General features: G+C 41.1%; 1 protein-coding gene across 1 annotated transcript; it reads right to left on the bottom strand.

Moving 5' to 3' along the window:
• Nucleotides 1–20,603: 20,603 nt before the first annotated feature.
• On the bottom strand, nucleotides 20,604–27,369 carry LOC139708224 (uncharacterized). Its single transcript, XM_071620196.1, has 4 exons — nucleotides 27,227–27,369; nucleotides 25,365–25,490; nucleotides 22,892–23,207; nucleotides 20,604–21,245 (listed from the first exon to the last, which is right to left on the bottom strand). Exons 2-4 carry the CDS (start codon nucleotides 25,455–25,457, stop codon nucleotides 21,001–21,003), a joined length of 654 nt encoding a protein of 217 aa, XP_071476297.1. The 5' UTR covers nucleotides 25,458–25,490; nucleotides 27,227–27,369; the 3' UTR covers nucleotides 20,604–21,000.
• Between the last annotated feature and the right edge of the window lie 375 nt (nucleotides 27,370–27,744).

Genomic DNA, 27,744 nt, shown 5'->3' with positions numbered 1-27,744 from the left:
CTCAACAAACTTAGTGTAGTAATCTGCTACCACCAAAATATACCTATTGCCATCATAGGTCAACGGAAGGGGCCCTAAAATATCTAATGCAATCCGCTCCATCGGACTGCCAGATTGTCTCTGTTGCAACGGTGCTCTTCGTTTCTTCCGATAAGTTTTCCGCCTACTACATGCGGTACATAGTCGAATGAAAGATCTAACATCTGCTTTCATCCCGACCCAATAATAACGAAGCTGAGCGTTCTTTAGCGTTTTGGTAGACCCGAGATGTCCACCAAAAGCTCCGGAGTGAAGTTCCTGTAAAACTTCATGTACCATAGATTTCGGCAAAACTAGTCTATCTCTAGTAGTCCTACTATCTTCCGATTCCCATTTCCGGAAAAGAACTCCATTACACATATGCAACTGTCCCCAGTGACCTAACACCACTTTGGTTCTAAACGAGAGAGGAGACATTTCCTCTTTTGTCGGCTTAATTCCGCGTTCTAAAGCCTCTATGACTGGCCTTAGACTTGGATCATCTAGTTGAGCCTTCCTTATCTCAACAAAACTACCATCATCCGACAACTGAATAACACAAGTTCGACCAAAGTTTAGTTCGTTAGTTTCAAGTTCACATTCAGTTTCTCTACCACATTGTGTACAAGGTCGTCTCGAAAGTGCATCTGCATTGGCATGGCTGCGGCCAGCCCTATGAACTATCTCAATGTCATACTCCGATATAACCTCAAGCCATCGGGCTAGTTGGCCCTCAGGTTGTTTGAAGTTGGTGAGCCACCGCAAGGCTCCGTGGTCAGTTCTCACTTTGACATGTCTACCGTAAAGGTACTGTTTGAAATGCTTCAAGTAAGTGACTATTGCTAGTAATTCCCTACGCGTGACGCAGTAGTTACGTTCGGCTTTACTTAGGACTTTGCTTCCGTAAGCGATAACCCGTTCTTGTCCATCCAAGACTACAGAAAGTACCCCACCGATACCGTTTTTACTAGCATCAGTGTCAAGGATCAATTCTCCTTCTAAAGTAGGGTACGCAAGGATGGGAGTAGTTGTTAGTCTATTCTTCAGTTCATCGAATGCGTTTTGACAAGCGGGACTCCATTCGAACCGCCCGGCACGTTTCTTTCGGTTAACTGGTGAAGAGGTTTCGCGATAGAGGCGAAGTCCTTAACAAAGCGTCTGTAATACGAGGCTAGCCCAAGAAAGCTTCTAACTTCTTTGACATTTGTTGGTGTTGGCCAGTTTTTGATTGCCTCGGTTTTCTCTGTCTGAGTCGATATTCCTAGGTTCGATACTTCGTGCCCAAGGTAAGACACCTTAGTTTGAACAAGTGACACTTCTTTGGTTTCAGTTTCAGGTTTGCTTGTCTCAATCTTTGGAACACTTGTTTCAGTTTCTCGAGTTCCTCTGGTACTGAACTACCGAAAACAATTACATCATCTAAGTACACTAAGAGGGTTTCCCAGTGGAGTCCTCTCAAGACTTTGTCCATTAGTCGTTCAAAAGTGGCAGGGGCGTTACATAACCGAATGGCATGACGTTCCAAGCATAGAGCCCACCATCGGCTAAGAAAGCTGATTTCTGTTTTGCATCATCATCGAGCCCTACCTGCCAATAGCCGCTGGCTAAGTCTAAGGTTGAAAACCAAGAAGCGCCTGATAAGGCATCAAGTGTTTCGTCAATGCGTGGTAACGGATAAGCATCTTTGATAGTGGCAGCATTGAGTTGCCGATAGTCCACGCAAAATCTCTGCGTGCCGTCTTTCTTACGTACAAGAACTATGTTTGATGACCAGGGACTATCTGTTGTTTCTATTAGCCCTTTGTCCAAAAGTTCTGATACTTGTCTTTTGATCTCAGTCCTTTGACCGAGTGGATGCTTCCTAGGTCTTTGTCTAATGGGATGTTGTCTTCCCGTGTCAATGCTGTGTTCGACAAGATTAGTCCTGCCAATATCATTCTCTCCTTGCGAGAAAACATCGTGAAATTCAGTTAACAGATTTGCTACATCCTTGTGATACTGGTGAGGAAGTTCCTCAGTGCTTCTTTCTAATAGATCTCGCAAGTGTTCTGGTACTTCCTCAGAGTTTGCTACTTCAGAGTTTGGAGTGGTTTCAATGTCACTCTCATCAACTACTGTTATCGTACCTAAGTAAGTTCCTTTCTTGATTACTTTGTTTGAAGGTGAGGGATTGAAGATTCTCATTGGGACAGTTTCATTCCCTGTTCTGACCAAAGTACGAGCTACGATCAGTCCTGACTTTGTTAGATGGTTCTGAGCATCGCCTACTTCTACAATTCCAAACTTATTTGGCTTGAGTTTGTCTTTGACGGTTCCCTTGATAAGAACCTCATGTCCCGCTGGGACGGTAACAGTCTCTGTTGTACTAATGCGACAGAAAAATAATCCATCACACTCTCTTTCGCATTCAATGCTTCCCCATTTAGTTGAGAGCTCAAAGGTGCTAAAGTCTAACTTAATAGCTCCCATTCTACACAAGTTGTCAAGACCCAAAATACCATCATTGCTAATGTCAGCGACTAGCAATCTAGAAATTCCACAAGTAGGGCCTATCTTCAATTCGAGTGTCACTACACCATCGAGGGGAAGAGGAGAGTTATCTGCTAACTTAGCATTTCTGTTTGGTTTCTGTAGCATAGGCCTGTCATTCAATGGGATATTCTCATATACCTGTCTAGAAATGTAGGAGTCCGAGGCTCCAGTGTCTACAAGAAATTTGTATTCCCTATCGTGAATACATACTCTAACAAACAAACCATCACAATTTGCGGTATTAGGGGAAGAGTGAGTTTTCGGGGTTTCATTGTCTCTTTGTTTTGGTTGGCGGGCCGATTCTACTTTGTGATTGGCCGCGCCGTGGCCCTCGTGGGCGGCCCAAATTGGTTTGACTGACGAATTTGTTCAGAGTTTCCCAAGTGATCGTGTCCAGGTCGGTAGTTAGTCTGCACTTGCTGTCTCAAATCAGACTGTTTCTTGAAACAATTCCTCTCAATGTGACCTGGTTTGTTACAGTAGTAGCACACAACGGTTCCAGCCTGTTGGTTCTGATTAAGTCTATCATTTCTGTCACCGTTGTGCTGAGACATTGCGTGTCTAACCGCTTTTTCTACCGCTTGATCAATTGTTCTCTGCAAGTCTTTCTGACATTTTTGCTCTCCATCTACTGCTCTGTTGTGCGTGGTCTTTTTCCACGAACGCTGAGATTCAGTTAGCAGAAATGTTTCAGTTGTTATTGCCGCTTCAATCATATTGTCCAAAGTCTTAGGTTTTGCGTGGAAAATCCCCGTTCGGATCTCCGGATTCTCGATTGCGTCAGTGAAGTGGATCTTGGCTAGACGGTCAATTCCGTCCGAGTCAAAGTCGGGATAAGCCTTTGTAGTGAGTTCCCTAATAGCTCGTCCAAGCTCTTGGAAAGATTCGTTTGCTCGTCTCTTACGAGCACGAAGTTCAAGCAGGTAACTTTCAGCTTGTTTGGAGGACGAGAATCTCATTGACAATTTGGATTTCAAGTCAAAATATGTCCACTTGGTTGCTCTACGTTCGTTCAATAACCTAAGGGCAGGTCCCCTAAGACTAGCAGACAAGTATCTGACAGCTTCTTCGTCAGTCCAGTTGTTAATTGTTCGGCAAGATTCAAAGTGTGACTCACAGTCAGCCCAGTCCGCGCTACCATCATATTTATCAGGCATAATGTGTGGGCGAGTGGAAAGACCATGTTCAGTTCGCGGTTCATTGTTAGTTGCGTGGTCCGCAATGCTGGTTGGTCGGACAACATGAGTGCCTGCAACTTGTTCTACAGTCTCAGCCATTGGCTGATGTGTGGTAGCACTCAAGTTCTCAATTGGTTGTTGTTCATGTTGGTCCTTGTCAAAGTTCAGCACTACTTCACTATCTAATGAAGATATGTCAGTTAGTTCTTCAGTAGAAGAGTTTGAACCAGCACGTTTACGCCTACTTCGTTTGTTCGTACGTTTGGTCAGAGTCATCATTTGTTCCATCAATTTCGTCAGTCTGGAAAGAATTCGAGTTTGCATGCCATGTCTCTTAGACTTGGATTTAGTCGATTTCCTAGACGCTTGTGTGGTTTCTGTGTCGGAAGAAGACTCGCCTGACTCAATCTCTACTTTAGGACACTGTGATAATTGTTCTGTTATGTCATCTCCTTGTCCCTCCATGTTGGATTTATTTTCCAAATTATCCCACTCCTGACACCAAAAATTTGTGTGGCGGGCTTTAGATGGCTTTTTAAAAGGTCGTTGTTGTTTTGTGTCGCCCTTCTGAGTTGTTTGTTGTTTGTCGAGGGCGCACTGTCGCCACTACCACAGAATATAATGACCGAGAGTTATTAGTGTAGATGTTGTGTGTTTTCCAGAAAGATTGATCAACTCCGTGGGCGAGGTGTTAAGCCCAAAATGTCCGAGCGGTAAAAACATATACAGAGTTAATCGACCCTTCGGAAACTAATAGTCTCGGTGGGGATGAGTTCTTAGGTCAAAGTATATGACCGAGGAGGGAAGATGGAATGTAAAAGGAGAGGAATATATGTGTAGTGTGTGTGTGTGTGTGTAGTGTTTGTATGTAGTAGATGTGTAGTAGTAGTAGATGTGTATGGGTTGTGTGGTGTGTGAAAATAGAAACTAAGTCAAGTGAGTCGTACACAGAAACAAAGAAAGACACAAGGTTGTGGTACTCAGATTTCAAGTTCAACAAAAACAAAAATCAAAGTTTAATCTTTCATTTACAACATTTCAAAATCGCCACTGTTACATACTCATTTATTAATGCATGCCTAAGCCAATTCGTAAATTGTAATACCGAACCATGCATACACTTCGTTTGATTGTACGTGTGAATAAGTTCTTCTATTTCCCCTTAGTTTCTGACTCGCCAGAATTCCTAACAGTAACATCTACTGAAACTAAAACCAAGCATGTCTCTACGCTCTAGTAGAATTTGAATTTGCCAAAAGATCCCAAAACATAAGTTGAAATTTTACATGGGGACATGGGGGGGGGGTTGTAGTTGATATGTAGAGGAGTGAGCAGATGCTCGATACTTGGAGTAAAATTTCAAGAGTCTCCTCTACATAAGGGGAGGGGGAGGGAGAAAGAAAGTAGTGTGTTGAGGAGTGAGCAGAGAGTAGCTCGTTACCTGGAGCAGGACTCCGGGAGTCTCCTCTCGATCTTAAAATTTCTCCTGCTTATATACTCTTAATGCGGACGTCGAGGGAAACACTACGCGGAGGTAGCTACGGTATGCGCTAAGCGCTGAACTTGTACACACCGTAGATTTTGTGCTAGTTTGACGTCGCAAATATCTTATTATCTTGACAAATATCACTTTCCATACTATAATATCCGTGTTACAGTAAACTGTGAGTTATTTATCAAATGACCAGATACATAAGATAAACCAAATTTCTCTACTCATTAACCAGAATCGCCAAAATAGCAGCAATTTTTACATACGGAGGATCCAAATCACACGCTGACGTGGCTACGTCATCACAGCGATGCGAAGCCAAAGCTCGCATTCAATCTTGCATCAATTTGCGAGTTAGCTTCCGAAGAATAATAAAATTCACTTCTATCACCAAAAGCTAGTTCATATATCAGTAATTGCAACTTATCTTTCTCAGATATGGTGAATTTAAGAAATTTGGATATGAATTGAAATAAATGACCAAAGTATCGATGATAACGAACGAGGGAAGGTCTACAACCCTGAATGAACACTACGCGGTACGCGCATCTATCGGCAATGTTTTGGATCCTTCGTAAGAACTTAACATCGTCTTCAAACTCCATATTCCTTCATATTTCTGTCAACATGGGGTAAGTTACCACTCAAATATTCGCTACACATACTAAATCCTTCAATTACCAATATATTCCTGGCCGTAAGTTCATAACAAACGGGTATTCCCTACATTCTTCAATGCCTTAAAGAATGTATGAAGTTGCTGAATGCAATGTGCATTAACCATTTCTATACTTATAACACATATCCAAGCAAAACAATTTCAGCTACGTTAAACCTCTATAGACCTCTAGGTCAAGTAGTCAAGTCAGGAATCAACAGTGAATGTCGCAAACTTCGATTAAAAACTGTCTGACTGTTCGTAACGAGGTTGGCTCGTTACAATATGTATAGGAAATGATGATTACAGATAGAGAGACAGGTAGAGGTGTGCACAAGAAAAATAACATTATTATACTGTGCGACACAGTTTTGTTATATCATGTGGGAAGAGCATGAAGATTCTGTCAGCAATGATTTTGGTATATATTATACTTCTGTGTTGTGTGTCTAGGGACAAGTGGCAACACACCATCCCCTCTTTATCTGTACCCGGGTTTTATGTAAAATGAGATTGTATCTATCGGAAAAGATAGGAAGGAATCATATAATTATACATGCATATGTGTATGTATGTATATATGTATATGTATGTATGTGTGTATATTCATGTATGTATGTATATATGTATATTTATGAATATATATGTGTGCATGTTTAAATGTATATATATATATATGTATGTGTATATATATGATATGTATAGGAAGTGATGATTATAGATGAATAGACAGATGGATAGAGGTGTACACAGGAAAAACAATATATTATACTGCGCGATACAGTTTTGTCATACTATGTGGTAAGAGCATGAAAATTTTGTCAGTAATAATTTTGGTATACACGTGTATATAATATAAATCAAATGTGTATATTGTATATTTCTGTGTTATGTGCCTAGGGACAGGTGGCAACACACCATCCACTCTTTGTCTGTACCCGTTTTCCATGCCTGCTCTGTTGATTGTTTGTAAACCAGCTGTAGGGGTTAATGACCACGAGAATGCTTATTGTATCGTAATTGTAAACAACCCTCCATCTGCACTGACACACTTGTAACACTGAACCTAATTCTTTATACTACCCCACTCCTGCCTGACATGCACCATCGCACACAAACCTTCCCCCCCAGTATCACATGATCACTCACATCCCGCCACAAGACAGCCACAAGACACCCAAGTAACCCACACGTCTGCTTAGCAGGTAATTATATTACTTAGTTTATTTATGATATATGCTTTATATTTTTTATTGTATGATATGTTTGTATGCTACATATACTCACTATATATTCATTTACAGTTATACATTGTTGAATGTGTTGCAAATTGCCAAAAATGTTGCCAAGTATGCTATGAAGCTATTAACTCATGCTAAACTTGTACCTGTATTTAATATATTGTGTTCATGACTCCAGATTTGCTATGCTCAAAAACATGTATTTCATTTCATAAACAGATAATAAAGCTGAGGAAGACTAAGGTCGAAAGCTTCGTAATAGCTGGCTTCATGCGACATCTTTTGTCATCTATACATTGTCTCGACTATATATATATATATATATATATGCAACCCCCACACCCCTTTAACTGTCTCAGGGGCTGACCAATGTTGTACAGAGGCGGATAAATTTTGGTCTGGTCTGTTAGCTTCTCTCTGTACTGGTCGGGGGTTAGCTAATCACATAGACACCAATCATCAACAAATTTCCAAACATCAGAAAGAGATTAATATTGCTTCACAACAACAGTGAATATAAAATGCGGGAGAATGAATTTACGTAGGAAATGTCAATGCTGCTAACAGCATATTTTTATTCACCGACCTACCTTCTCGTATAGGTCTGAAACAGATAATTAATCATAAACAAATCAATCCCCGTACTACACAATGGAACACATCACTCATCACTTAACTATTCTACACCTTTGGAGACCATTACTTCATATGTACCATCTTACGCTATGGGAAGGGGAGGGGTTTGGTTAATAGGGCAAATGATGTTAGTGGGTGTGGCCACTTATCTCGACATCGGCATGGTCGCGGGATGAAGTTCTCGCCTGCATATCGAGCTCGTCCACGGGGCCGGGGCGTCTGTTAACCGGTCTGCTTTCACTGCTTCCTTAAACGATTCGTCACCATTGCCGTCCACGTTGTGGCAACCTGACAGGACGCTTCAACATCTCTGATGACACGTGCCAGTCGACTATTTGGAGTTCATTACACCCAGATTGGTGTAAACCAAAGTTCCGTTTTGTCGTGGCGTATAGTTTCTCAACTTGTTGTTCACCGTTTAACTTATTGACTCTTGGGCAGTCCAACCATGATCCTCGTCTCATTCACAGCGTCGATAGAGTTTAGTTGATTAATATGGAGGGGAGCATGATGTACAAGGAAAGGGGATCTCCTGACTCTATCTCAGATGTGGTCTCCAACTATTCATGGCCCTTCTCTATCTGCCGGTCTCTCTAATCACGCAGCTCCTCTGTTGTGTCCCCTCTCTTCTATCAATCTCTGCTCGAACATAGTCTTTTATAACAAATTTACTATTGGCATCCTTTCCCTAAAAGTATTTCATTGGCTAAATCTTATTTTGGGGTGTGATCTTCACTGGAAATTAATTTCTTATTGGTCAGATCTTACATTAGCTCCTCCCATTTGTTTCTGTGAAACTCCGTTTTCTCTGATTCATCTCAATTTCTGATTAATTCGCCCACTGTCTTTTAGTTTCTTTATTTCCTTCTTCTCTGTACCCACTGGTCAAGACTTTAATTGTTTCTTGGATAATAAAATCATAAAACATATGAATGTTAGTGTCCTTATGACGTCCAACGTCATCGTCATCATATTTCTGAGTTGTTGTCCCTGAATTTGTCTTTGGAATTCCTGTCTGACCCACTCCACTAAGGTACATCAAAATAAAGGAGAAGTTCTGGCTGGAGAACGACCATCCAGCTCAGAGGGTCATTCATGTTTAGGGATCAGAGGGCAAAAACACGTCATTCCCGTAATTTGGATTGGGGCTTTGGGGATGGAGAGTGCGGAGAACTGACCACTAGCTGGAGAAAGTAGCCAATGTCAAACTCATAAATTCCTAAGACCAATAACTTTTCTTGGGAGAGGAGAATTGACAAAAAAAAGGAAGTCTAGCTGGAAGCAAAATAAAGGGTTTCATAAACTCCAAGAAGGGGAAAAGACTGATTCATATTGACGTCACAGGGTGACTTGGAAAACAATAAATGGTTCTGTTTTCTTTAACTTTCTATCTTCTTCTATTCTATTCTTTATTATATGTGCTAGTAGCCATCTGGGCTACATCTACCCCACCTCCGAAAAATTTCGTCCTCGAAATTGGGTAGAACGGGTACGTGTCATAATTATTTACATACTATTTACAAGCAAGCATACCAGTCACCTTGCGCGATCTGGCTTTGACCGATCTTAATACTCATCAAAGCTAAGGATACACATACAACACTCCCAATCGTAAATATCAAGATAACGTGTCACTACCATCGTTAGACATGAATATCATAAACACAATCATAACACAGTATCTAGCTTCCAACAAATGATAAGTCTGTGCACCTCTCCAATCTACGTAAGACTTCAAAAACTTAGGAAACTAATAACATGTAAAACATCAACTCGAATTTAATTGCAGGGCTTGCTAAATTTGCACTCCCGACATCAGGATAATCGCCCTCGACAATGTCGACAGAATCAAAATGTAATAGTAACTCTTTCGCAAATTCTTAAACATATGTAATGACATTAGCAACGTACTAAACCATTCAAACATAATTGTATCACAATACTCGTCCTGGGGTAGCTCTTCCCCATAACAGAACCACGTCATACACGAATTAATGATAACATCAGTGTCCATCATAATATAGTACATTGTACTACACAAGAAATACGCAAGATGGGCAGTTATTCCTCATCTGTAAAGTATAACACGAAGGCAGGTTCGGAGAGACTAACAATCTCCTATACTCGATAGTCCTTACTTCTCTCATAAGCCTATATATGCTGCTTTTTCTTTGGCAATAGCCCTTCGCCATGACCTTGCTGCCATGAAACATACAACACAAAATAATCAGACTGTTGAATACATCCTATCCAGACTATTCAACTCCAATAAATCAAAGCACATACACAACAATTCAAATCGAGATGGTCATGGTTAGATGACGCAAAACTGATAAAGTAACAATAGCAAAATTCAACAAGTTATGGACACTCTCTTTCTAATGCCCTAATTCACAGATCGTTTGATCCGCATTCATGTACGTCAACTGTACATAAACATCTCATCAACTTTTGAGATACACATTTAAAATTCCTGACCTTCCTTTGTCAGTCACACATAAATCGCTATCTGACACATATTATACAACTTACAGTATAACTTTATCTAGCGTACGTTCCTCAGCTAGAATTGCATAACAATATAGTTTCACAACGATACTTTATATACAAACGTAAGTAACAAACAATATGGCAAATTCAGTGGCGACTGCCTACACTATAAGAGAAAGGTAGCAAGGGAGCAAATTGAAAACAACGCGCTGACCAAGTAAGTTCATAAAAAAAAAATGACATCTTCCCTGATTTGGAAAGGAGGTACAATGTCAAGTGCCTGCCTGAATTGGACCATAATTCAAACAGAAAATAATCTTCAAAATGAACAAGCGCGTTTCAATATTTAACGCAACACAATTATACTACCATCACTTCTGGGGTTTGTAGAGTATTTCTCCTTACAAATGCATTCCAAAGAAAGTTTCCAATTTCAAACAATGAATTGTTACACGTTGAATCAGCAGGCAAATCATTCTCCACGTTAGGGTAATTAGCACTCAGTGAATGAGAATATCCCAGCCTGTCTGGGGGCTTGGAGGTTCTACGAGATCGTCGAACTTGACTATCCTCTTCAGAAACTTCTTGGGGAACTGGAATAGGGTCCTGAACCTCAAGTTCAACATTAACTTCTTCAGCCTCAATATCAACTTCTACATCATCCCTCTCCTGATCATTATCTACTTCATTTTCGAAGATGACAGGTTCATTATCATCAACATTTCTAGTCACATCATTTTCATTGTCTTCGCGATCTACCTCAGCATCATTGTTCCCAAGGGGCGTGGCCTCATCTACTACGATGGGGCGTGGCATCGCCCAGAGAGATACTCCTCCATTATCGCTAACGTCTTCGTCATTAATTATATTTTCTTCTGCTTCTACCTGAGGCACCTGTCTTTGGGGACGTTCAGGTTGTCGCTTGGGTTTTGGCACACTGGGGGCGGGGTCCTCAATTTTGGGGAGGAAATTACAGGGAAGGAGAAGGTTACGATGGAGTGTTTTGACTCTTCCTACTCCATTTTCAGGGCGGACTCTGTACACGGGGATATCGGGGTTCGGTTGTGAGACTACTACATAGGGGTATTTTCCCCACTTGTCTCCCAGTTTATGTTTCCCAATGATACCCACGTTTCTTACCAAAACTCTGTCACCTGGCTCGACTGTGTTCTCACGTAGTCTAGTGTCATACTTCGCTTTGTTCCTAGCGCCTAGCTTACTAGTCCTCTCAGATACTAGCTTGTACGCATAATCCATGCGTTTCCTTAGGTCCTCTACATATTTGCCAGCATTAGTTCTCCCTTCATCTCTGGGATCTAGCCCTAGGTAAACATCCACGGGTAGGCGGGGGTGGCGTCCATACATGAGGTAGTACGGTGAATACCCCGTAGCATCATTTCGGGTACAGTTATACGCATGGACGAGAGGGGCTAGGTGCGACTTCCAGTCGGCTTTGTGATCATCTCCTAGGGTGCCTAACATACCGAGAATGGTCCTGTTCATACGCTCACACATGCCATTCCCTTGGGGGTGGTATGGGGTAGTGCGGGATTTCTCAATACCAGCTAGCTTACACAGGTGCCTGATCACTTCCGATTCAAAGTTTCTGCCCTGATCAGAGTGAAGGCGGGAGGGGAAACCGTAGTGCACGAGAAAATGGTCAAACAGCACCTTGGCAGTAGTGTGTGCGGTTTGATTTCGGGTCGGGACAGCTACTGTGTAGTGTGTGAAATGGTCAGTTATCACCAAAATATTGGAGTACCCTCCTTTGGATTCTTCCAAAGTGAGATAATCCATACACACTAGTTCTAGGGGCCGGGTAGTCCTAATGTTTACTAGTGGGGCAGTCACGTGAGACTCGGGGACTCCTTTTCTTCTCACACATCTCCCACACGTCTTCACATACTGAGTGACATCATTGGCCATGTGGGGCCAATAAAACCGCTCTCTCACCAAGTCAATGGTACGCTCTATCCCCAGGTGCCCTGTGTCGTCATGGAGACTCTTGAGCACTTCTCTCTTGTACTTTTCAGGGAGGACTAGTTGCCTTGTCTTCCCTCCTTCCATACACTCTCTCACTCTGTATAACACACCGTCATGCACCACTAACTTCTTCCACTCTCGCAACAGCACTCTCACTCTCTCACTCTCCGCATTCCGCTGGTCAGCAGACGGGGGAAGTCCCTTTTCTACGTAGTGGAGCACACGTTTGATTACATCATCATCCCGCTGCTCCTTTGCCCAGTCAGGGGGGTTCACCTGGGAGTTAGGATTCGGGAAGGGTGGGGACTGGAGTTCGGGGGGCACTACATTACCTGCATGAGCTACTACCTCAGCATACGGGTCCTCGTCAACATTAACATGTATGGCATAACTACAAATAGCCTCAAATGAATCAGACTGAATGTGGCCACACTTGTTCACATCATCCTCACTTTCACCATTTCGTCCATCATGCAAACGGGAGAGTAGGTCAGCATCTGTGTTGGACTTTCCTGATCGATATTTAATGGAGATGTCATAATTCGCCAGCGCAGCTAACCACCTGTGTTGGGTTGCGTCTAGCTTTGCTGTCGAATTCACGTAGGTCAGAGGGTTGTTGTCGGTCAGTACTTGTACTTTGTTGCCATACAAGTAGTCGTGAAATTTGTCAGTTACGGCCCACTTCAGCGCTAGAAATTCGAGCTTATGCGCTGGAGCATGGCTCTCACTCTTGCTGAGGGACCTACTTGCATACGCTATGACTCTTTCTTTTCCGAAGTCATCTAGTTGGTACAGTGCCGCGCCAAGGCCTGAAGTGCTGGCATCTGTGTGGAGGATGAATGGTTTCTCAAAATCGGCATAGGCCAGAACAGGGGGACTCATCAACTTTTCTTTGATTGTTTGAAATGCCGATTCACATTCGGAGGTCCATTTGAAGGGAGGGGGCTTGTGTTGGGGAGTCTTACCTTTTCTCTTACGGGGACCACCGAGAAGCTCATTTAGGGGCTTTGCAATTTGTGAGAAATTACGGATGAATTTCCGGTAATAACTCGCAAATCCGAGGAACGATCGCACATCGCGCGTGCGCGCTGGTCTGGGCCACGTCCTGACAGTTTCGATCTTGTCTGGGTCAGTCTCGATACCGTCTTCCGATACCACATGTCCTAGGTACTTAATTCTACTCTGGAGGAGTTTACACTTGCTGGGTTTCAGTTTGAATCCATGCATGGTCAGTCGGTCAAGTACTTGTCGTAGTCTGTCCTTGTGTTCTTCAATTGTCTTGGAAAAGATAATTATGTCATCTAAGTAAACGACACATATCTTGTGATTCAGGTCGCCAAGGCAACGCTCCATCGCTCGTTGGAACGTACCAGGGGCATTGCACAATCCAAAGGGGAGACGGTTGCACTCCCATAGTCCGAGGGGAGGGGGCAAGACGAAGGCGGTTTTATGCTTGTCTTTCTCTGCAACTCCTATTTGCCAGTAGCCAGAGCGCAGATCCAGGGAGCTAAACCACTTCGCACCATTGAGAGCCTGTAAAGTCTCGTCAATGCGGGGGAGGGCATAGGAGTCACGAATTGTCTTTGAATTAAGCTTACGAAAATCTACACAAAATCTTAGAGAACCATCTTTCTTTCGCACTAAGACTATGGGACTGGCATATGGGGAAAAGGATTCTCTGATCACTCCTGAATGCTTCATCGTGTCTAAATGGGCCCTAACTTCGTCATACAGGGAAGGCGGTATCGGGCGGTATCGTTCACGGAAGGGTCGGTCATCAGTCAGTTCAATGTTATGTTCGACTATGGTACTATGTCCTAGGTCAAACTCATCCGTACTGAATGCAGAGGGGTATTCTCTCAAAACATGTCTCACATCATCAATCTCATCACTTGAGGCTGGGGACTGGGAGAAATCTAGGGAACCTAGCACTTCATCCGCACTGGGAGGGGATTTCCCGTTCCCATGGTTACTACCACTGGAGGTCTGGCTATTGCACATTACGGGACCTTGGACGGAGCACAAATATGCATCCCCCACAGCTGTCTTCCTAGGGATCCAAACTGGGTATGGGGCATGATTCTTCAGGGCTATTGCTACATTACGTCCCTCTCTCTTACCTACTGTCACCACGGCAGACTCGACTAGTATCTCCCTAGCAAGTTGTCGCTTAGTTGTAGTTTCTACAAGCACATTGCACTCAAAATGAATGGGGGCAGACACCAATTCACACTGTACAACAATCATCTCATTTGCAGGCACACACACAGCTTTGCCACTACACAGTCTTAACGTGCCTACTTTCCCACTCCGGTCAGGCGTGACATGTACGCTATGTGATAGACTACGATATGCAGCCTGCCAGGTTGGGTTCACACTGCCACTGTTTACGCTCCTACCTTGAGTTGCTCTACCTTCTTCCATACAAACTAGGATTACATTAGTGCCAACGGTTAGGGGTACGCGTTTGTTGTAAGGAGTATCTCTTACAATCAAAATAGGGGCAGTCATTCTAGCATCACCAGGTAGAGAGCCGGGGAGTTCAATGTCAACTTCAATGTATCCTGCGTAAGGGACTGGCTGACCATTTGCAGCCTCAATTCTCAAATTCTCATTCAAATCATGTAACTTGATATGTCGAAGGCGTGATCTGTAGTACGACAAGGGGAGGGTGGTCACTTGGGAGCCGGTATCAATCAAACATCTACATGGTCTACCGTTAACAACTGCATTAGTCTCCATTGGATTTCCGACAAGCTTAGGCATTTTATGGGCATTTGTTCTGGGCCCTTGCGGCTTCTGACCCTGACTTTGACCTACTGTCCGCCCCGCGACAGAGGTCCTATTCCGTTTAAATACGGATCTACTGGCTGGGACATGAGTGGGGAAATGTGTTGGGACTGAGATGAGGGAAAGGGAGCCGGGGCATTGACTGGGCCATGGGGGTACCTGGGGAAGGAATGGGCATGTGACTGCACTGGATTGATAGGGGGACGAGTGGGGCAATTTCGTTTATAATGTCCTACATTTCCACAGCTATAGCACCTATTCTGCCAGGAAATTTGAGGGGGACTTGTGGGGACATGGGTGGGGCAGTTACGTTTCAAGTGCCCCGCTTTGCCGCATGTGTGGCACCTATTGTGCCATGGGTTTTGTGGGGGCGCGTGGAGGTTACCTGTGTTAATTGGAGTTTGGGTCGTGAACTGGGCCTGTGGTTGGGGTATCTTACGAGCTCCCTTTTCCAAACTGGCTACCTTTTCAGTCAGCTCCCCAATTTTCGTTAACAGTTCAGACTCTTTGTTGGACACATTTGTGGCAGAGAATGAGCTAGCTACCCGGGTGTTCTGAGTGGGGCGGGATTTTGTTACAGGACTCGGGGCTGTGGCATGAAAACTAGCAAAATCTATGGCCTCTTGTTCAGCCGCACGCGCCGCTCTAATCAACTCATCGAATGCATTAACGACTTCGAACTTGTGCTGGATTGCCTGTTTCACCTTTTGGTTCGACAGTCCCCTCCAGAACACAACTTTCAGGGTTTGATCTCGTGCCTGCGCGGGAATTCCCCCTCTCTTTTCTGCCTTATCAAATGAGAGTTGCAAGCGGGCACAAAAGCTTGCAATGCTCTCATCTTCCCGTTGTTTCGAGTCATACAATTTCTGCAGGAGGACAGCACCGGACTCGACTGTCCCGTAGAGCCCCTCTAGTTTTGCTATGATTTCATCCACTGAGGCATCCGGCCCCATGTGGAGGACAATCTGGCCTGCTTCCCCACGCAGTGACTTTCTAACAATCAACCCCAGGGACATATTATCATGGTCTTTCTGGAGGCACTCAACCTCATACCTCCACATCTCAAATGTGACGTCAGATCCTCCCCTTTTTGTATCTCCCGAAAAATTTGGTAGCCGTGCACTGTTTTGGAGAATTACGGGGGCAGTGCTAGGACTAGGGGACGGGGCATTTTGGGGGGTTGGTGGGGATGTTGCTCTTAAGAAAAGAGCGGAACGGGGTATCTCACATACTTCTATTTTTCTTCCTTTGAATTCTTTGCCGTTTTGGGCGAGTGCCTGGGTTGCATCCTGTGCAGTTTTAAAGCTGCAGTATGCAGACCCAGTCATCTCACCCGTCAACGAATCTTTCCCAAAGGAAATCTCAACTACGTCCATTTTAAAGAAATCATTCAGATCTTTGTCACATTTCTTTGGGACATTTTTAACGTACACAGTACAGTCGCCCTTCATGTTTGCCATATTGCCACAATGAATAAAGACTAAATCAAAATATCTGGATAAAACAACAACAACAATACAATATAAGGACTTAACCAACACTATACCAATTCAGAGGTGCACTCTACGTATATTTGTTACACTTAAAACAAAATACTAAAGAGCATCGTGCTGATAAACGGGAAAGAAGGTCGGTGAGTTCCGTGCAACCCCCACACCCCTTTAACTGTCTCAGGGGCTGACCAATGTTGTACAGAGGCGGATAAATTTTGGTCTGGTCTGTTAGCTTCTCTCTGTACTGGTCGGGGGTTAGCTAATCACATAGACACCAATCATCAACAAATTTCCAAACATCAGAAAGAGATTAATATTGCTTCACAACAACAGTGAATATAAAATGCGGGAGAATGAATTTACGTAGGAAATGTCAATGCTGCTAACAGCATATTTTTATTCACCGACCTACCTTCTCGTATAGGTCTGAAACAGATAATTAATCATAAACAAATCAATCCCCGTACTACACAATGGAACACATCACTCATCACTTAACTATTCTACACCTTTGGAGACCATTACTTCATATGTACCATCTTACGCTATGGGAAGGGGAGGGGTTTGGTTAATAGGGCAAATGATGTTAGTGGGTGTGGCCACTTATCTCGACATCGGCATGGTCGCGGGATGAAGTTCTCGCCTGCATATCGAGCTCGTCCACGGGGCCGGGGCGTCTGTTAACCGGTCTGCTTTCACTGCTTCCTTAAACGATTCGTCACCATTGCCGTCCACGTTGTGGCAACCTGACAGGACGCTTCAACATCTCTGATGACACGTGCCAGTCGACTATTTGGAGTTCATTACACCCAGATTGGTGTAAACCAAAGTTCCGTTTTGTCGTGGCGTATAGTTTCTCAACTTGTTGTTCACCGTTTAACTTATTGACTCTTGGGCAGTCCAACCATGATCCTCGTCTCATTCACAGCGTCGATAGAGTTTAGTTGATTAATATGGAGGGGAGCATGATGTACAAGGAAAGGGGATCTCCTGACTCTATCTCAGATGTGGTCTCCAACTATTCATGGCCCTTCTCTATCTGCCGGTCTCTCTAATCACGCAGCTCCTCTGTTGTGTCCCCTCTCTTCTATCAATCTCTGCTCGAACATAGTCTTTTATAACAAATTTACTATTGGCATCCTTTCCCTAAAAGTATTTCATTGGCTAAATCTTATTTTGGGGTGTGATCTTCACTGGAAATTAATTTCTTATTGGTCAGATCTTACATTAGCTCCTCCCATTTGTTTCTGTGAAACTCCGTTTTCTCTGATTCATCTCAATTTCTGATTAATTCGCCCACTGTCTTTTAGTTTCTTTATTTCCTTCTTCTCTGTACCCACTGGTCAAGACTTTAATTGTTTCTTGGATAATAAAATCATAAAACATATGAATGTTAGTGTCCTTATGACGTCCAACGTCATCGTCATCATATTTCTGAGTTGTTGTCCCTGAATTTGTCTTTGGAATTCCTGTCTGACCCACTCCACTAAGGTACATCAAAATAAAGGAGAAGTTCTGGCTGGAGAACGACCATCCAGCTCAGAGGGTCATTCATGTTTAGGGATCAGAGGGCAAAAACACGTCATTCCCGTAATTTGGATTGGGGCTTTGGGGATGGAGAGTGCGGAGAACTGACCACTAGCTGGAGAAAGTAGCCAATGTCAAACTCATAAATTCCTACGACCAATAACTTTTCTTGGGAGAGGAGAATTGACAAAAAAAAGGAAGTCTAGCTGGAAGCAAAATAAAGGGTTTCATAAACTCCAAGAAGGGGAAAAGACTGATTCATATTGACGTCACAGGGTGACTTGGAAAACAATAAATGGTTCTGTTTTCTTTAACTTTCTATCTTCTTCTATTCTATTCTTTATTATATGTGCTAGTAGCCATCTGGGCTACATATATATATATATATATATATATATATATAAGAGATGTCTTGTGTGTGTTTGTGTGTGTGTGTGCCGGCGCTCTTATTTTTGTTCCTTTCTTGTCTTTCTTTTTCTGTTCTTAAAGGCAACTTCCCTTAGGTTTGTTATTTGAGCGATTTATAGTCAGTTGATTATGTTGTTTACGAGGAGACCGTAAATTGCTTAATACAAGTCTTATTTCCAGCATTCCCATTTACTTCCAATAACTTTTTTTAGTACAGTTATGTACACGTTATAGTGTTTGTTGTATATTTCAATTTGTTTATTTCATTTCGAAAAAATATGATTTTACCATTCTAGTACATATCATAATACAGCAATGTAATAAAAGAAATGAGGACTGAGATACAATGATGTAAATTTCATGAAAAATACCAAAAGAAAGTTGTCGCAAACGGAGGGGACTGCTAAAAAGCAGGGCTTGTAGTTTGCAGTCCCCTCATAAAAATATCTAATCACCAAACTTCTAAGAAATTTTTTTTTCTTTATCATAATATCACAATGATTTTTAAAAATCAAGTCTACAACAGTCGAAAATAGCCGTGGTCAGATGGTCCGGGGCCAAAATATTCCATGATTTCTGGCCAAATTTCCGAAATTAATTTCCGACAGCCGATTTGGTAATTGGAGTTCAAAAATTATTTTTATTTTTCCTTTAATGTCCGGAAATATATATATATATATACATATATATTCTTTTTTTTTTTTTTTTTGCCAAAAACATTTCAAATCTATTAAGATTTGAGTGACCTGAACGGGCCACCACAGAAAAGAGTTAGTGCCGATATCTGGTACTGTTTATTTCATACTGACATTCAGTTTCTCAACTGAAGCATAACTTTGTACCTTTTTTTTGGCCAGTATGCATTTTTTTTATCTGTATCATTTATCTTTTGCGAAGTCGAATGTTTATATTTATGATGTAATTCCAGATTTATTATGTGTTAAGTTTTGTTGGAAAAAGAAGAATGAAATAAAAATGAATTGAATTGAATTGAATTAAATTGAATACTATATAGTAAATGCATTTTTTTCTTCTAACTGAAATGAAAGTGACCGACATAAAATGAAACACCGGCAGTGAAGCGGCTCCAGGTCACCTATGGAAGTTTCCCACTTTGTTTTTCTTCCTGCATTTTTTATTCATTTTCATGCAGAACTCTATAACTAACTGACTTCAAGATCTTGAACGAGGCTAATAGGACATTGATTGTCGGCGGTCATTGGAACCGTTGTATATTCTGCTTTGGGGTCAAATTTTCGATATTGAGATATTTAGTAGTTTCGATAGTGCATGGACATTCCGTTATACATATACTGTGAAATCTTTATTTTCTAATTTGATGTAATTTTTGTGTGACTGTCACTTTTGTAGAGTCTTATCATCTCATATTTTCATTTCCCCACAGGCGGGCGTGATAAACGTAGTGATACGCCATCCTCTCCTATTATACGACGTTTCAGTGACCGAAAATATTGTGCGAGGGGTCAACAAAACTGTCGTATGGAAAATGACATTTCGGTCTTTGCAAACTAAAAAAAAAGAGAAAAAAAAAACATACATGTCGCTCTCTTGCTATTTCTCGCATTATTCCTAAGAATACAAGAGTGAGAGTTAGAATTAAAAGCTGACGCATGATAAAATTGATTAGAAATACCAGACATAAAAGTGTGACAATCATGATTGAAAAATTGGTAAACGTCAAACGCGATTATCTCGAAATGTCATTCTTACGCGAAAATTTCATGCTGATAGGACGGTTCGGATTACCGCCGACGTTATGTGACATTGAACATTTCTAACCAAATCGATATAGCACGTATAATGACCAGAAATCTGTAAATGAATGCACTCCTCACAATATCACAGTCATTGTAATTCTTAGTTCTGACAGAACAGTGAAACCAAAATGAGGATTGATGGAATGTACAAACAGTGGAACACAAACGCGAAGTTAACAGAAAATCGGACACTCCGTTTTAAAGTTACGCGTTCCCTAAATTTTGGTGCTTGTCGAATGAGAAGACTACAACAATATTAATATCACAGCCTGGAGACATACATGTTAGGCGAGCTGCACTTCTAACTCATTAAATGTATGTCTCCATGAGCCGGCGCTTTTTTTGATACGACAGAAAATAAAAAGATCCCAATAATGATAAAACATGCAGCTTTTTACAAAATGAAAATTTTATCATAAAAGTGTTATAGTATTCTCAAATGACATTTCAAACGTTCTTGCATATAAAGGCACAAACTATGAAGTGTGTGACTTATGTTTATCCCTCAAATGTCCGTGTTATGTTTCGAGCCACGCGATTAGGCAATACACCGCTTAGAACCAGTATATATACTTAATACCATGAGACTGAATACTTTCATACAGTTTCTGCTATCATCATTCGTGAACGAAAATTGTCGCCTTTCCTAACACAAGAAACATGTTTACAGTTTACATATTAAACCGGCAAGATGGAAAGCGACCACCTCTTTGGATAAACAAACACATAAAATTGAATCAATTGCTCGCAAATAGGGTGCGAAAAGAGTCTTGCCTTTACAGTATTACACAACATTTTTGTGGCGGAGTTGCTTTCTGCAAACTGCAGCAGAGTTTGTAGTGTTGATCCTCCGGCAACTCCGGCGGTGAGGAAGCGCATTGCCCGGCAAACAGTACAGCGGATGATTTCTCGCACGCAGTCGGCTGCTGGATCTTGAAAGCGTTCAGTTTGCTTGCAAAAACATCGCCTTTAAGTTCACTATCTTTGAAGTCGTACCCAACGATGATCACATTTTCCTTATCTGACCAAAAAAAAAAAAAAAAAGGTCGTATAAATCGAGAATGATATGAAGAATATACAGTATATATATACACCAAAATACATGTATATAATTGGATTTCCGAATAGATATTTTTTTAGTATGACTAAACTGTATGAATGCCTTTCAGAGTCCAAAAAAAAAAAGAACACCTTACTTATTCTGCAGAAAACCTCATTCAGTTTGGTAACTAAGAGGTCACAGAGAAATGTGGATCTGTTTATAGCATGCCATAGGTCTGTTTCTTTCAAGCTTAGCACTTAGATGCTCTTGGAACTGCATGTGTGAACACAATGGATAGATCAGATTTGTTGCAAATGGAGGGGATTGCTTTTCAGTATCTCAGTTCACCGTCTGACAGTTTGTACGTTTTTTGTTCTTTTACATACTCTATAAAGATCCCATTTCTCTTTGAACACTAAATACATCGCATGAGTTTTCTGTAAGCTGTGGGTAATAAATTCATACCCTGAAATTGTATTCTATTATTTTGTTTGATTCACTTTTTTTAAGTTTTTTTTTTTCGGGGGGGGGGGGGCTTGTTGGAAAGAAAATATGACGTTGAAATGCATATAGCAGATTAGCAAAACAAACAATAGGGTCTACACAAACTAAAATGTCTAAAAAGTGGCGTGTCTCTAGCTTAGAGCACATATATATATATATATATAAGAGAAAGAGAGATACATACTATCACACAAACACACAACACACACACACGCACACGCACACACACACACACACACACACACACACACATATATATATATATATATATATATATATATATATTATAAAGGAGAGAACTTTAACTAATCATCAAGTGTCGTGAAAGTGGTTTTTGATCATGTTTTTTGATGGATTGAATAACATGTTGAATGCTGAATTGACCAGTTATCAAGTTGTCATTTGTGTTTGATTCTAAGACATTCCTGATGAAGCAGACATAAGATTTTATATTCAATCTTTCATCATGGAGTTAAAAAAAAATCAGGACTTTAATCTTTCGTTGTTTCATGTTTCAACCAAAAATATTTTGTTGATTCATTCGCGTTTGATCTCTTGGTATAGACGAGTAAGAGCTCGACTATTACGATTGCACCACACAATTCGGCAGGGAGAAAGATATTGGGCTGGTCATGCTGGTTGCAGACTATTGTCCAGGTAAAGCAACGGAGAGTGCATCAACGAGCAAGTTACCTTTGTTTATTTTTTTTCTTATCAAACTTTAGCATGTGTTTTGTGTGTTTTTGTTTTGATTTTTTTTTGGTTTTTTTTGGTTTTTGAACTAAAAGCTATTTTTCTCTATCTTCCCCTCGTTTTTTCGTTGTATAGGATTCTGAATTGCATCGATATTAACGCACGTTATTGGATGGTCAAAAAATTGATCAGACGTCTTCTTCTGTCATTGGCTGACCGGCAGCTGTTATGGTAAGGTCAATATTTGTTTTTGTAATGTCGAAATATACGATGTCATGCAACTTTGATATGAGAAAGAGAATGTTTTGTCCTGATCAATAAAATCCCGAACACAAAAGAAGAAAGAAATATCAAAGATGCATTCGAGTTTGACGATACGTTGAATAAAATAAGTACAACGTATCGTCAAACTCGAAACATGTACATACCTAGTTTGCGACAAGCTCTTTTGAGTAAATCATCATAGAGAGCATCATGGACATCAGTGATAGATAGTCGTCTGTTGGTAATGGAGTGACACAGAATGAACACGTCCATGTCATCGAACTCGAATTGGCTCATGTCTCTCACGTTATAGGGTATCTCTCTGTAGTTGACGCTCTCTACAACATCGTCCATATCACGTAATAATGCTATCAATCCTGCCACTCGGTCTGACCCGCCTGTAGTACCAACGGTGACTGTCACTCTCTTACTGTTCTTCTTCTTCTTCTTCTTCTTTTTCTTGTTCTCCTTCTGCTGCGTCTGCTAGGCAAAAGTAGTAACCGGAATATAGGTAAAGCAGAACTGTGCAAGTCATGGTTACAATTTGTTGGACTGTGACTGCGTGAACTTTTAAAACTCTTATTGACCGCAGTTCAGCGTTGGGAAATAAAAAATTATGCTTGTAGAAGTTATAATTACTAGGAGGTGAATTTGAGAATGTAATCAAATAAAATAGTGTGTGTGTGTGGGGGGGGGGGGGGGGGGGGAGGGGGATCCACCGCAGCTGAGGCGATATATCTGTATAGGAGTTTAACCCTATCAAACCCAAGCTATTTTGACCCTTCCCAGGTCCAAGGGGGGGGGACCCTATGCAACTTTTTTTTTAATTATTTGATGTATCGTCATATTTAACAAATAGGTAGAACAACGCATAGTATACATCACCGTATATTTGAATTTCTGGAGGTCACCACAAGGGGGCGCTATTAATAGCAATATAAAGGAATGCATTATTATACAAATGATGCACAGGATAGAGTGCGTTAGTGTATCCACTAACGCCACGAAATAATCCTGTGCATCATTTGTTTTATAAAATGGGTCGAAAATTCGAAAACTAACAGCATTTTTCAGCGTTTTTTTTTTTTTTTTCACGTACCTTTGTGGGTCAAGACGTCCGAAGATGTTCGTCCCAAACATTTACGCACGTCGCACTCGGAAATCCCGCACATACAGTATAAGTATGATAGGGGGTTGGGTTTTCGGACACTTCAGTTCCCGCATGAAAACTTACTTATTTTACATAGAATATGCACCCTTTACCTTAAAGACTTGATATAGACTCCTCATATAGGCCTACTAGACAACATACTCTGAAAACGGCGTGAGAATTAACCTGCTAAATCGTTGGATTTGCCCTTCAAAGTGACTCCATGTACGCGTCCGGTCCCACAACGCTTGGTCTACTGTACACTGTACGTATGATACGTACGCCACACATGTTACGCACAAGGGAAGAAAGGCCGGCCGGCAGGCAGCCCGAACTAGAAGTTGTTTACAGGATTGACAGCGCGTATGCATGCAATTCAAAGGAGCCGCCGCGCGCACAGACGATCGGCAATAGGATTAAACACGCAGTGCAATGGGACTGAGTAACCAAAGCACATGTGACTTATTTCAGCGCTTCCGATTGGCTACATTCTTGAACCCATTTTATAAAAAACTTTTGATGACATGTTTGGGTTAGACCACAGTTATCACATTTCATATTTGCATAATATTGGAATTTATAGTTTGCAGATTGATAATATGATAATCTAACGATGTGGCAGACATAACTTGGGGAAAGGATTCAAAATGACACAAAAATGATATAAGGCCAATCTTTGGAAAATACCGTTGGTTTCATTTGTCTCTATTACATCCATTGTTTTACGACTTTGTCACATAAAAACAAAGAAAAGACATGTACTAAAAAAAATCAGGATCATAATTACTTCACATTTTGCTTCTTCAGTGAATTTCAGCCAGAATGTCCATTTCATATACTGTAATATTGTTAACTGAAATTGGAACAGAAAATACTGTAGATGCAAAATCTGACTGACATGGTTGTCAGTTTAAGGTTACCATGGCTACCAGTGATATCAAATATAGCTAAATTATACATCAAAACGTTTGCAATATGATTTTTAGGAAAAGTCACCAAATTCGGTTGAAATTTGAGAAAGGGCGAAGGAGTGACAAATAAAAGTCTGGTGGGGGAAAACAATGTGGTCACTCCCTTTCCCTTGGGCTTTTGCAGGGTTATAACATGCCGTGAACAGTATTTCACTCCTCAAGATATCGTTTGACTTACAAACTTGTTGGATACTCGGCAATGTCAACACTGAATGTAATATAAGTATCGCTGAGGATATAAAACCATTCTTTCCATAATTACATTATTTCTTTTTGTAGGGCCTATAATGAAAACCATCCCTACAAAGCACTACAAATCGTATAATTTGATGCACACTTTTGCCTGTTGATGTGCTTGTCTGTTATATAAGTTCTCAAAAGAAAAGTGTCATTGACTTCTCAGAAATGCCAGTTTCGTGCATGCATGTACACATAATACGTATACGTATGCTCCTGGTGATTTTATCTCTCTTCCGTAAACATAGGTTGAGCAACACGATACAATGGATGTAATACCTTGGTAAGAGCAGTTGTTTCAGAATTCTTTGCGATGTCTGATGAGCTAGTATCACTTTCCATGTCGTTTGTTTTTACACCGGGCGATGACATTGTTTAATTGTTGATTCAATTTCAACGACGCCACTGTTTGATCATAATAAAGTAGACATTGTAAAAACAAAAACAAGAAACAACAATAACATTTAAATGAATGTGCAATAATAAGATAAAGTGAGCAAAATAACATACCTATATCAGAGACTAGCATGATTGTCAGGAAATTACTGATGCTATAATAGTGTAATACAAATTAATTTACATCTTTCCTGTAATCTTTGGGACATTACAATGAAACTGCAAATTTTCAAAGGAAATGTACCCGGTACCCCAGTATGTGCATGTGGCTTCAGTGTATATAGAAATGCTAGCAGAACACAGGAGTTTAGTCCGAAGATGTGAATTTTCAAAGTATTGTTTAAGTCAAGTTGCCGTCTTGGGTGGATACAGGAAGAGTTTCTGGTGTCAGGACCACCAAAAAGCAAGAAATATAAAGAGAATGTTCCTTACGTTTCATTTTCCTAGCATAATTGGGAAAGAGCTCTCGACTCAACTCCAGTTGCAGACAGGGAGGACGATATTTCCTTTAACATGATTATGTCAGTAGCAATTAGTGGTATAATGATGCCAAAGGAGGTGCCTTATAGTGTGTCCGTGAATTTTGTGCCCGTCATAGCTACTACTACAAGACACTGAATAATCGGTGCTTATTACGTCCGTAAAGACTATTTGTCAATCACTTGCAATGGGCATAAAGTAGGAATAAGAGAAGTTATTTACTTTTCATTAAACAGTGGATTTCTTTTAATTTTCTTCGCATTAATGTTCTTTACATATTTATGTACTCTATTGATATCCATTGTGTTGTTGTCTCTTCATCCCACAATGTATTAATCCAAAACTTGAATAAATCATAACTTTTGTACGGGTTGTTTACACCTCCTTCATACTTAAATGATGTTTCGTGCCAACAGGATTCTGTATTGTCATTAAATGTCAATTTATGCTTCTGGAAACCCCTTTTCAAAATACCCTGTATATTAAGACGTATATGTAAGCAAGCATGACAAAATCACGCAGAAAGCTCTACCAAGACGAGGTAGAAAAATGTGATACGTATTTTCTAGGTGGGTGGAAGTGCATGTGTTTGCCCAATTTTGTATTATAAAGTAGAGATTTCAGAGGTTCCCATTGCCAAAGATTGGCAATTTGGTAACAGACAGAACCGCGAGAGATTACAGATAATGACATCGTTCTGATTTTCAAATCTCCCTAATAATTATGTCGCTACACACAGTAAATATTAATTTACATAATAAACATGAACTTAATTTGGTGCATTTCGGCGCATTTGGAACATTAACCTGCATGGCTCCAGTGCAATATATTTTAGAATCACTGTTTATGTCACATGCTCATTGTCCAGTGTGAGCGCAATGTTTAATTCAATTTTTTTTTTTTTTTGAATATGTCTGCTGTGTACAAGATGTTAACATTACAGCATTATGAGAAAATGTGGCGACTGCGCCGATGCCTTAGACGTGCTAGGGACTGTGCCAACTGTAGTATTGTATTTCGTCTCAATACTGGTTTACAACGAGCGGTGTGACGTGGCACACACAGGGCACATTGTGATGTACGCAATGTAAATCACATAGTCAGTCTGATGATCACCTGTCACTTGTGCAACGTGTACTTGGACTTCACCCCTTGACATAGGAACGAATGGAGCCCTCACTACCAATACACAGCGGTGTGTCTGAACAAGGAGGCACCACACTCCTCGTAGATCTGTTTCGAATTGCCGTATATTATACACATACCTGTGTTTTCTCCGACTGTGCTATGGTGCAATTGTACTCTATCGATTTGCTGCGCTGCACGATGTAGGTGCTTTCACATGATTTTCAGCTTACACGATTATGGAGTGAGTCACTCTGGTAGCATTATACCATCAGCTGCAAGGTGGTCATTATTGTCTCAGAGTATAATACTACATGTATGTAGTAATACACGTCTAAGAGCAACATTTGGAGCTTAAAACTGCACATGTTCAGCCTTAAGAGGGCTCTCGAATATTAGTCCCTATATAATTTTTTCATCTTTCCAGAGACTCCAACTCTCCCGTATTCGACGGGAGATCTCCCGCCGAAAACCCATTTTTGCAAAATCTCCCGTTCTCCCGTTTGAGATTTAATTCCTCCCGCCCTGGCTCAATGTCTCCCGTTGGAAAGGATTTCTTACTTATTGCCATCGTATGTTGCAAAAATAAGCCTTAGATAGCACCAGAGAGCATCTATAACCTAGGAACTTCGCGCTTCGCACACATAAACTTGGAGTC

The sequence above is a fragment of the Diadema antillarum genome, unplaced genomic scaffold (assembly GCF_040938485.1).
Source record: "Diadema antillarum isolate AM-2024a unplaced genomic scaffold, OU_Dant_1.0 seq00001321_RagTag, whole genome shotgun sequence".
In the NCBI taxonomy this organism is placed as follows: Eukaryota; Metazoa; Echinodermata; class Echinoidea; order Diadematoida; family Diadematidae; genus Diadema; species Diadema antillarum.
Note: the sequence above shows the minus strand (reverse complement) of the source record. Positions and strands in the feature narration are given on the sequence as shown.